General features: G+C 45.3%; 1 protein-coding gene across 1 annotated transcript in view; it reads right to left on the reverse strand.

The window, feature by feature from the left end:
* Positions 1–11435, reverse strand: part of LOXL2 (lysyl oxidase-like 2) — a 41444-nt gene extending 30009 nt beyond the window's left edge. The window contains exons 1-2 of the mRNA XM_010562807.1: positions 11075–11435; positions 8428–8603 (exon numbers count right to left, since the gene is read on the reverse strand). Of these exons, the coding sequence (XP_010561109.1) occupies positions 8428–8603; positions 11075–11435 (537 nt within the window). The remainder of the gene's footprint in view (positions 1–8427; positions 8604–11074) is intronic.
* Positions 11436–12414: the final 979 nt, after the last annotated feature.

The raw sequence follows: 12414 nt of genomic DNA on the forward strand, positions 1-12414 counted from the left end.
TCTTGCAGCAGCCCTGAGGATGCACAGTAATCAATACAGGGAGGAGATCCCATTCCTAGAAACCCAACTGCTGCTTCACGGACTGCAGACGCTACCCTGGTTCTGAATCACTGGCTCCTGGCTGAAAGCAAGGCACAGCAGCTGGGATTTCAGAGGGGCTCTTTAGAAGAGCATCTCAACACTCACTTTAAACACACGCCCACACGCTCAGTGATGACATTAAGAAACCAGTTAGAGAACTGCATGGGGCAGGCGGGTCTGAACAGCTATGGCTCTGTGTGTGTCTTCCCTGCGGCCAGAGAAACTACTCAAATGCAGGCAGAAAGGTAACTGGAATGAAATTTTGCTTCTGTGTATTTTACTTTTTTCTTTTTTTTTTTTAAAAAAAACATCATCATGAGCGATGCTAAGGATTGCAGAGCAAGATAGTGGAGGCATTCAGTACTGGCTCTGGCAGCTATCTGGTTGCCAGGTGATTGTACAAACAGACAGCTTAGGCAAAGGTGCACTTCTTACCACGAATCATTGATTTAACAAATGCAAGGAGCCTGTGTGCTGTCTCTGTCTCACCTATATTCATTGCTCTCCTGCTTTGAGATTCCCCGTGATGCACTCGAACTGCTCTTTCCTTCCTTACGCCTGACCTATCCCGCTGCCCCTTAGATGCAGAAACCTGTTCATATCATCATTTCTCATTTACAACGGAGCTCTAGGATTTCTTGGCTTCCCAAACACCAAGACATTGAGGCTGCAACTTGGACAAGAAATGAACCGATTTTTTTTTTATTAAGAACATAACATGAAATCTTTCCACATAGACTTTGTTCATCCCAGAAGCATCTTCTCTCCTGTATTTAAACCCTTCACTTACTCCCACTGAAGCCTTTGCTTCCCGTGAAGTTGACTTTTTAGAAAGCCACCTCTTCACATACATTGGAATGGGTGGAATCTGTTTTGATTTAAACATCAAGAGCTGTGCCTCTAAGTCACTAACAAGGTCCCAGCTGTTAAATAAACATGGTGAAATAGATGCTGCAAGACAAAGACGGTTGCCTGTGGGGGACAGCAGTCCCCTGGGAACATTACGCTGTATTGGACTGCAAGCACTTTTTGTTCTGGGTTTGTGCAGTACAAAAGGGTAAGGGATGAGAGTGCAATTCAGGATTAGGGTCCAGGAGCAAATACAGTGCAGATTATAAATGACAAAAGCCGAGGCCTTTGCTAAGCTGTGAAATGCTTCAGGGGCAGCCTCATGATTGCCAATGCAAAGCGGGCTAATGAAAAGCACTAGAGAAAAGAAACACTGGTGAGAGAAGCGAGTGAGAGAAGGCAGGAGCACTGAACCCTGGAGATACTTTGGCATGGCTGGGAGGCTTAAGCTTTGGACGGGATGCTGCTCTGTTCTGTGCGCATCACGGCCCGAGGGTTTTGCGATGAGCAAAGCTTTTACATTCTCCATTTCCTTTCTACCGAGCTATTTTAAAGACAATCTGGATCAGACACAGCAAGTTAGCCAAATTTATTACCTGACCTCCACGCTGCAAAACAGCACAAGATTATTCTCTGTTCTCAGGCTTAGTTAAATACTGCCTTGTGTAAGAGAGAAACGCTATCGCATCCAGCACAACAGCCGACAGCTACTCGGGCCCTGGATACAGTCGGAGCGAGGAGACAAACAGGTTAACTGTCCCCCGAGGAACGGCAGCAAACCAGCACCAGCCTCGGTGCTTTCTCAGCCCTACCAGTTCCATAGCTCATACCTCCTGCTAGATGACAAGTGCCAGCTCTCTGCCCGGCAAACCCAGCACCCTGACATGCCACAAGCCATCACAAAGAAACCATTGAGGCAAGCAGTTAGAAACTATCGCACACACTTTAAAATTATAGCACTAAAGAAACACAGTGGCTTACCCCAACGGCAGCTTGGTTAATACTTGTCTGGAGTTAGCTCCAGAAAAGATGCTGAAGACCCATTCTAGACACACAAAGCATCAGCATTTGTGTTACACATGGGCTTATGTTTAGAGAAGTAAACAGTTACACCAAGGGGAAAGAAATTAAAACACTGTTGTCATAGCAAACAGGCAAATAGACCTTTTATTGTCAAACATTCTTGAGAACTGGACAGTCGAGACATAGAGCTCAAGCCTGAGATGGTGGTGACCTAAGTTGCAGCTCCCCACAGCACAGAGTCTCTGCTGATTTGCGTGGCAAAAAGCTAGACAAGAGGAAGATTTATCGGTGTGCCAAGTTACAATGACCCTGTCCTCTGCCCCTCCTTACACCTTCCCGTCAGAAACAGCTCAGCATACAGGAGCATTTTATATGGCCTCATGCACAGAGCCCCATTTAACTGAAGGCTCCTGAGCAGGACTTTGCAGCACCCTTTCCCACTGGTTAAGAAACTTGGACAATATAGTTCAATCCACTTTTAACCTGGCATAAGCAGAGCCTTTGAGCCACTGGGCTTTGAAGTGAGAGGGGTTTTTTTATGTTTCACATACACCCAGAAGGGAAAAGAAGGACAAAAATAGCAGCACACCCTGGTATGTTTAGCTAGACCTTGTCTGCCCACCGTCTGGCCAAAGCTACGGTCTAGTGTCAGGTACCAAATCTATTTGTGAACTTGTAATGGCTGCAGCAATTTGATATATTTAGAGTAGGTCCTATTTGAAGCCTGTGTGTATGCACACAGAGGAAGAGGGTGGACAACAAATATTTTGTTAAGGATGTTTTGGGGAATAGGTTAAAAAAATACATATTGTGCATTTATTTAAGAAATATATTAAGGGTAGGAGTTAGTTACTGTGGTCTAAAAATTGCTGGTCGACCCAGTAAGGCAGTTGCAGGTGGGCCTGTGCTGCGTTTGGACAACACAAAGTGGCTACATGTCCTGTTTGAAAAAGCAGGGACAGCATTCCCTGCTCATGGTTTTGTGAACACACATCAAATAATTTTGATTTCAGAGCTTCTGGCATCCTGCAAAGACTTAGGAAAACATTTGAGACTTTGCACACATTTAAATTGCAGGCTTTGGCACTGTATGAAGGAACCTTAAGGCAGGTCCATGCTACCTCCCCCAACCACTTTCAGCCACTTGTGCCCTGCAAGACAAGAAATGACCAACAGTCGTACCGTACCTTCTGCATCGATTTTATCCTGCTCTTTATACCTTTTGCCATAGCATGTCAGTGGAAGGAGGAAGGCCATTCAGGCCAGTCTAGATGCACAGGTTCTGCTCCCAGCTCTGTTCTCGCACTTTGCTGTGCTTTCAGGAGAGTCAGCTCCTAGAACCTGGCCCTTCCCCTTGCTGGTTCCCCCTGCCCCACCTGCAGAACACAGTGCTTGCTTGGGGCAAACAGACAGCACAAGGCCCCATGTGCTCAGAGACCTTTGGCTAAAGCAGCAGATTCCACTTGGTTTATTTCACAGAGCTTGAATTGTTGCAGTTCGGTGTATATATTTATAGCACTTAACTGTCTGTCCCTCCCAAACTCCCATCAGAGAGTCAGCAAGCAGTTTCTGTGTTCTCAGCTATGCTTTGAGCGCTTAAAACCAAACTAAACTTTTCTTTTCCTCTGAGCTCCCAAAACACCACTCACAATGTGCCTGCCACATTGTAATGCCTACAAGAGTTACCATTATGAATAAAGTGGGTAACGTGCTCTGCCATCATGGTTAGACCCAAGTTGTACATCAAGCCACTAATGTGAATTAGAGTACGCAAAACAGAGCTTTTACTCCAGGCTGTGGCTAAAAAAGGAGGAACACAAGCAAAATCAAACTCGAGTTAAACAACGGTGTTATTTTAACAACAGCTTTGGCCCCGTCGTACTGGATGCGCAGATGCCTCCATGGAGGATCGAAGCAAGCAGGTTGAGCACCAACTTCAAGTTCCCAGCCAGCCACACGGCTGTGGGCAGCCTTTATGTTCACATACAATTACTGGGTTAAGCCATGCTCAGCCACACACTTGCAGCACTTCCAAGCACAGCTACTGCTTTTTTTTAAACCCTTTCAGGGTGTGCAGCTTACTCTCACAGAGCTGGGGTCTGTGGGAAGAGAGAGAGGACGCGATACCAGCAGGATACGTACCTGCTTTTCCCCTCCTAAAGCTCCCAGAGGCAAACAGGCAATAACAAAGTCAAACCACAAGCCTTGCTCTCTCCATTAACGAGACACTGTCTGCGTATTTAGTCTACATACTTTAAAGAGGAGGGGGAAAAGCCTCTCTGTAAAATGCACTCAATGTGATTACACTCGCGTCAGCGTCGAACAAACACTGCTCTCCTAGCTTTGAAAAGGTGAGCAACCTTCAGTGTTTATGCAGCCACTGAGCTAAAGGGGTATCAGGCTAATTCTGACCAGCCAGCAGCCCATGAAAGGGCTGTCCTGCTATGCACATTCATCACCTTCCAAGAAATAATCCTTTGAACAAGTCCCAAGGCTAAAAGTTGCAGTGGCTGTGGAAAATAGCAAGCAAAAATGATGGGAGTTTCTCTGCCCTTTAGCAAGAGACTGATGGATTTCAGACCTGCCCCAACCTTGGTCCTGTTAGAAGAGTTAACCTCTTCCTGCCTGTCTCCCATCTTCTTATCACAGATCTTCCATCACTCACCCTAGACTGAAACGTTTCACTTTGTCCTGTGACCAGCAACTTGTCTGTCTTACAGAAGCAAGGGTCGGGCGCTGCCCCTTCCCAACAGGGCAGGGAATGGAAAGTCTCAGGGACAGGAAAAGATATGATGTAACCCTCAAAATATGAGCCGTGATAGGAAAAGATCTGTCTGAGCAGACGCATGTATAAGCAAAACAGTTTATGGTGATGGAAAGTTTCATCCTATACTACTTATCTGCAGCATTACCAAACTGGGATATGGAGGTATGTACATTGTCCAATAAAAATAAACTCTGCTCGAGCTATCACGTTGCTTTTAAAGAGTGCAAACTCTTTGCCTGTCAGATTTTAGGAAGTAAGGCCAGATTTGAGTAAATGTCAATTTGCACAGCCCCTCTGAGCTGGAGCCCCATCAAAATGAAGTCAGATGTTGTCTTATACCTACTGGCTTTCCACCTTAAACCTTAGCAGTACTTGGCAGCCCCAGAGAACTTAGCACTAAAGGGTCTTTAAGAGACTTTCTAAATGATGAATTTAAGGTGGTCCATCTGTCCCTGGCAGTGGGAACACACAGAGCTCCCTGTTACAGGCAAGAGAAATCTGACTGCGAGGGCCATACGTTTGGCGATGGGTTAACCAGGCTGCAAAAAGCATGTATTTCCCCTGAACGCCTGCAGCGGGAAAGCAGAACAAAACTGCTGCTCCTACCCCACTGCAGCTTACAGCCTGATACGTGAATGTACACTGAAGTCAGCGCTCGCTCCTGTTAATCTGCTGGCTGTAAAAAACATCAGTTTGCAAACAGTCAGATCCTTTTGGGAATCATTACAGTTGTTACTAACTAGTGTGGGAAAACAATGCTGGAAGGTGCAATTGAACAGATAAGCTCTGGGCATCCTCTTAAACCAGGCCTATTTTGAGTAAAGCCTGGTTTTAAAAGCAGCTTAAGGGCAAACTGAATTATCTTCCATTGGAAATGTCAGTGGGAAATTTGTACTGGTTTAGCTCCATCAGTGCAATAGCTGAAGCCAGTGGGACTGGTGGACAGACCTGACCACAGCATTGCTGCTCAGTAGAAGATTCCAGGCCCCTCAACCCCTGATCTCATTCCAAAGAGAAAACATCACTTGGGCAAGCTTTGGGCTACAGACTAAAGAACCCTGCAGCTTACAAAACGATGATGTTTCCTCTGATGAATGTGAGGTATGATATGCAGAATTCCCAGGCATGTTAGAGAGGGCAAAGACTTTCAACTTGCATTCACACAAGCCTTTTGACCTCCCTGTTTTGGAGTTTATGACCCTATGAGTAACCCTGCTCATCATCGTTGACTCAAACTATGTCATGCCAGCTGCTAATGAGATAAAGCAAAGATTAAGAAGAGGAGGAAAGCTGAGAGAAGGGGAAAGAGTTTAAACTTTTGACAGCTAGCTGTGACTGAAAAGTACTTCCACAATGGCATCTTAAAAATTTATAGCACATCACCTTTAGCCTTAATCCTGCTGCAATGAAACCAGCAGAAAAAGAACCCTTCAGCTGCCAGTGATCTTACAGGGATATAAGAAAAATCAGCTCGGTTTTGCAGAGTAGAAGCAACACTATGGTACTAAGTTGTTCATAAAATTCAGGCAGCAATAGGGAGGAGAGAAGCACGTACACACAGACAAGTAGAGCTGGGGGTTACAGCAGCCACTGCCCAGAAAATGCAACACTATTTTCTACCACCAGGACAAAGTCACAGGCACAGCCAGACTGACAGCTCTCAGCTTAGTGTAGGTAATTAAAAATAAAACTGTTCTCTATTTACTATCTTCCCCCCACCAGTTCAGTGTCTTTATTCACCAGTGCCCCTCAGCAATTGCTGTGAATGCTGTTCCTTTTCACATCAGTAGATGCCTTCATCCATACATAGCTCCCTAGAGCTGCCAGGACGTGGGGAATATGCCTTCTCTTACACCTATTTCTCCTGAGTGATCCTGTTGGTGAGTCAGGCTTCTGCTACATGAACTGCTGCAATCTCATGGTTCATTTTACTGATCATATATGAAGCTTAAGCACCCACACAGCATCAGTGCAAGCTAGCCCTCAATTACCCAATGTGTTCAACTCATTAGTCAAACTCCAGTGCTTAGCTAATGGAAAAGCAGAGCCCTCCAAAGCTTTTATGATTAATATCTGAAGCATCTCAGAGTGAAGTGACCTTCGTCTAGACTAAAGCATCTTTTCTTCCAGGCCTCCGTTTTGAGGATTCACTGTGGCTTTGGGGAAGCATGCATCTGCCAAAGCCATTGCTGATGTTCCATGATCTCGCTTCATTCCCCAAGCAACAACAGTGCCATTGACAGAGGCAGCTTGGGATCCCTCCGGAAAGCCTCCTTTCCCTCCTTAGCCAAGTGAAGCAAGGTCAAGGCAACGAAGAGAATTTCAGCTCTCATATCCTCTATCTGCACCCTTGCACAGGAGCCTTCCACGGAAATGCTGAATGCTGCCTACTCACCCATGCTTCTTCCTAAAGCCTCAGCAGGGCAATGGAAGGTTTCACTGAGCATATTATCTTCCCTTGTCAAGTATGCTGCACTGCATTAACCTCCAGTGGAAAAATCTGGTAGAAGAAAATGCTGGGAGGCCCTTTCTAAATCAGTGGCTATGAAGTAACTGCTAGAATAATTTTGGTTTAAAGGGATAAAGAAGGCTGTATCCATTGTTTCAGATCACGAACAAAGTCAAGATTCAGCCATGGAAACCACACTGTGATAGGCGATACATCCTGGATTCCCTGTCTGCTTAAAATAAGATTTGACTGTGGTTACTGGGTAGGCTCTTTCGATAAATTTTGACCAAAGGCAACCACTGAATTCACATACTGAAACACCATAGCATCCGAAACAAGGAAAATGTTAGCTGAGTCACCACAAATACTTTCCAACCTGAAAAGCTGAAGGAAAAAACCCACTACTTATTTTCTTGGAAGAGCTCAGCCCAACTTCTTTCCAGCGCAGCATTCTCCCAGCCCTTGATTCTGCAGGAATCTAACAAGTCCACTGGAAGGTGATTCAAGCATTTTGCTTTTGTCGTTTCCCCAAGAGTCTCAGCCTCAGCCTAGCAGTCTAACCCAGTCACGATCTAGAACCCTTCCCCCAGGGACCAGCCCACGTTTTCCTCTCTTCAGTTCCTTTCATCACTTCCAGTACTAATCCCCCATTCCCACAAATATTTCCATACAGTTATCATGGTCACTTCATCATTGCTTAGCCAAACTGTGCAAAAATATCTTTATCTCTTTCCTTATAAATCCACTCACTTCAAGCCATGGCTGTAAGCCCTATTAACCTCCAAATCCAACCCTACCTGCTGACCCTCCTGTTATACCAGAGACCTCCAAATTGGTCCCAGTACCAAAAGGGAGGCATTAGGGCAAAGAAAACTCAGTAATTTAGTACTATAAACCAACAAAGTCACTCACGTGTAAAGTCTGTGAGTACAGCACACATCCTGTCTCTCTAAATTAATTCTTAGAAACATAATAAACCAGTTTTCAATTTTGAAAATTGGTTGCAGAACAGGAGTAATATGTTTTCTCCTTACTCTTATGCTATAAAAAAACCTTTCAAATTCTTATTATACATATAATGCTCTGAACAGCTGAAATTGAAATCTGAAAGTTGCGCCTTTAGCCAGCATCCAGAAGCACTGTCAAGAGTTTGCTTTAACCACAGCGTGCAGCTGGGATAACCTATCATGTGTAGTAGCAGACATCCCTGTCCGCAGAAGGCTCTTGATCAGCAGCTTGCAGTTTTAAGTACGTTTACCTCTATTTGGTTAAGCAATGAGTTGTCAAACTTGAAGCCGGGGATTCTCTTTTCACTGCAGACCACTCCCACGTCTTCGGTGTGTTTGCAGTCAGTTACTCCCCAGCCATTTGACGTGCATGCTGCCAGGGTGGTCTCCTTGCCATTACAGTGGACATTGTCCATCCAAATTTTCCCTGAAGGGGAAAGAAAATAGAACTCAGACTCACAAAGAGGGTAAATCTAGACTGTACTGAAAGCAAGTAAGGCTGCTGTGCTCTTACTATGTCAGGGGAAGAGATTACTGCTAAAATAAGCTTGAATAAAACAGCTAAGGAACATCAATGATCCACCTCAAGTACCTACTAACTGGAAACAGCTCTGCCCCACAGCTTTCCCTTTCCCTTCTCTGCATGGTAATAAAAAAATACCACCAGCCTGAAGCAGATCTCCGCTGCAGTCCCGCTCCCAGTGATAGCTGACCTCCTCTGACGACAGTCACTTCAGAGCACGCAGCATCACCGGGTCCCCTCGATTTGGCTGATTAGACCCTGCCCTCTAATTATACTCACCAAATCATCCCTTCTGTATTTAAGGCTTCTCTTTACATCATTTCTCGTTTATCAAGTCCTCATTAAATCTCTTGTAGGAGACAGCTCAAAGTTTTGATTAAATGCCCTAACTTTTTAAAAGCTGATTTTTGCAAAAGCTTTAACAAACCACTATTGATTGGAACCTCCTGTTATTTGGGTGCTCTTTGAAAACAAATTGCCAGATCCAGTTTCCAGACTGTAATTACCATTTTCCCTCCAGCAAAAAGTGTGTGCATGTGCACATGAGCATACGCGTGTACATGCCTATAAATATTCTATTTTGAAAAAAATCAGGTCCCTCAGAACTCACTTCTAAGATGAGCAGACAAAAATCAATAGGTGTCACCTTCAAAATTTAGGTCATGCTTTCCCAAGAGCAGCTGAGAGCTAAAGACCCAACAGCATCTCTGAGATTCATCTTTTCAAAGTGCTCATTTTCCCTTTGGAAATGTGCTGGGCACATGCTGCTCTCCCGCAATTTGCCCCCGAAATTGCAAGGACCGAGGGCCAACAAGCAATTCCCATATTTTAAGGTACTAAATACTTTGCTCGTATGAAGAGTAACACGTCCTTTGGACAGAAAGGACTGCCTGACCTTCGGAGCGACTAGGAGATTCTGTAGCTGTCCCAGCTTTGTTCCAGCAGCCCCAAGAGGTTCAGTTGGTTAATCACCAGACGATGGATCTGCCAGCCCTCGCCATGCTCGCCAAAGAGGAGAGCAGAACGAGCTCCTGCAAAGCCTGGCTCTACCTCGAGGAAGGCACAATCCCCCGTGCACGGGCTCTCTGCATCGGGATTTACCCAGCGCTATTCTGGCGCGCAGAGAACACTCCCTCCCGTTAAATCACGTGGCAATCGGTTTCTGGTTTGTTTTCAAAGGTCGTGGCCTCTTTCTCACTTGGAAATCTCCCGCTCTACCCCAAGAGCCAAAATCCACAGCTTGGGACAACATTCAAGGTTTCGCATTTCAGTCAAGTCACTGTTAAGGCCTGCTTGCTCTTTTACGGGCAAGTTTATAGGCGTGAGCACTAACGAGCAGTGCTAAGTAACAGACATGCAGCACGTTCATCCCTGCTGCAGTGGAAATAATCTGTGGGCTACATCAACAGCGTGCCAGGCTTCAATGTTTGCAGAGAAAATTCTCCATAGGTCAACATTTAACTAACAGCATATCAAAAGATGACAATTTTATCTGTTGAGTTATATACTATTAGGGAGCTATTCTCTCTCAAGCATTGTGATTTTAAGAATTCGTTGCTGTAACACACATTCACCTTCCCAAGTCTTTGTTCAGCACACATTTGGGAATGAGGTGCAATAAGGTGCAATCCGCAATCATCCACACATCCATCACGTACAATTTCAAAGAGCAAGAAAGGACGTACAATTTGGGGTGAGGGTGAATAGCTTTTCCCCACCAGGAACAGCCTGAGAGTGTCCAAGAGGATTATTATAAATATAGTCCTATATAGGTCATGAAGTGTGCACACTCCTTTGGGGTTTTATAGGCTAGTCTGCATTGCAGAATATGATGCCTGTGTTTCTAGAGAGCTAACAGGGCAAAAGAAAGATTTGTGTAGCATCGCATAGGCAGTCTGTTTAGAGCCTAAAGAGTTCAGAGGAAAAAAAAAAAAAAGAGTAGGGGGATGGAGCGTTCAGAGGCCCTGTCTGACTCACTGCAAGGCAATGGAAGTGTGAATAGGGAAGTGGACCATCTATACATTACACTTGTGGGTGCAGGTTCCCTTTTGACGAGCCGTATTGGCTACTGAAGAGCCTCCTACCCCAATCCTCTGCCGGCTGCTCCCCAGCATCCCCTGCCAGAGTTCACATGCCATGATCTGGTCCTTCGGCTCTTCAACATTCCTTAACTTGTTTCGGTCAAAACAAGCAAACACCTATTATTTAAGCTGTTTAATCTATCGGGACCCTGATTTAAAGAAGCACTGCTTCATCGGGAAGCTATTTCAGTTACATTCGCAGGAAATATCACTACATCTTAAATTTGATTGACAGGTCAAGAATTACTGGGGGTTGGAGACACAGCTAGTACAATACCACCACTCTGGTATTACCTTCTCCTTTTCCATACTTCGAGCTCGGTAGCCAAGACACTGCTTCCACATAGCCCAGCTCCCTGCAGACCACGTGCGCAGCGTGGATGGAGAAGTCGTCGTCGCACACCGTGCCCCACTCGCCGCTGTAAAACACCTCCACTCTGCCTTCGTTGTGTTTTCTCTTCTGCCCTGCGAGCCGCAGCTGGATCTTGGGAACATTTGCTGGTCTCTGGGGGGGCTGGTACACTTGTGGGGGTGGCTCAGGGTAACCGGGGAGGTAGGGCCAGTGTTCATACTGGGCAAAGCCCAGCGGGCTCAGGGAGATGAAGAACAGCATGATCAAACAGTGGTTATGGGTAGAACCCAGGAATCTTTCCATTTTCAGTGCTCACAGTTCTCAGAGCCAAATCCTCTGCTAGCAGCTGCCAATCAGTGCAGGTAGGTACTGTGTGGCTGTCCTGAAACGAAAGAAAAGTTTGAGTAAGGCTGGGAAACGACACGGACTTTATAGCTCTTGCTTCAGTGGGGAATAAAGCGATGGAAGATGCCCAATATGTCCAATGCCACCTGTAAAAACCAAAGTCAAGTTAATTGTTTCTTGTGGGCTGGATGAACAAACTGAAAAAAAAACCCCCAACAAAACCACCCATTAAAACCATTTGTAAGTTTAGGTCAACTTGCCAATAGTTTCAGGTGGAAAATACTTCTTTCCAGGGCAAAATTCTACAGGTTGCACATGCTAGCAATTGATTTTCCTATTTCTCTGCAAATCCAGTAGTTCAGTGGCTCCAGCAAGCTACGGCAAACCTTGGTTCAAATCCTACCAGGGCAGAACTGAGCCATTTTTCTCCCATACCTCCTTCAATAAAGCAGCCAAAACCATCACTTAAACAGCAGAAAACCAGAAGGGTAACAAAATGTATTATAATATGGTCAGAAGTGAGGTATTTATATTGAAGTCTGTTTTCCCAATACAATGGTAGAAGACTTATATCCATCACCACACGTCCGATTTCATCGGTAGAGAATCGACACGTGTTACTGTACGCAGACACTTTGCAGAAGTAGTCTTGGCTAACCTTGTTTGTCTGATGGAGTAGTGGCTAACGGTCTCCAGTTTTTGGTTGCTACTTGTCATACAAGTGCTACCTCCTTAAATAAGCTAGTCATTTAAGGTATGAACCAGCAACTTTTTGACTCATTAGAGGAATTTTCAGCCAGATGCTGTGCAGAGTTTAAATCCCGGTCCTTTTCTGCCCGCTTCCCGCTCATGTACTCCCCAGCCTTCACTCCAGCACCCAGCACGTGGAGCGGTCAGGCAGCACACGTGGGGGTTGAGGATGCAATAGTTTCCAAAT

This window comes from Haliaeetus leucocephalus, unplaced genomic scaffold (assembly GCF_000737465.1).
Source record: "Haliaeetus leucocephalus isolate CR32 unplaced genomic scaffold, Haliaeetus_leucocephalus-4.0 Scaffold162, whole genome shotgun sequence".
In the NCBI taxonomy this organism is placed as follows: domain Eukaryota; kingdom Metazoa; phylum Chordata; class Aves; order Accipitriformes; family Accipitridae; genus Haliaeetus; species Haliaeetus leucocephalus.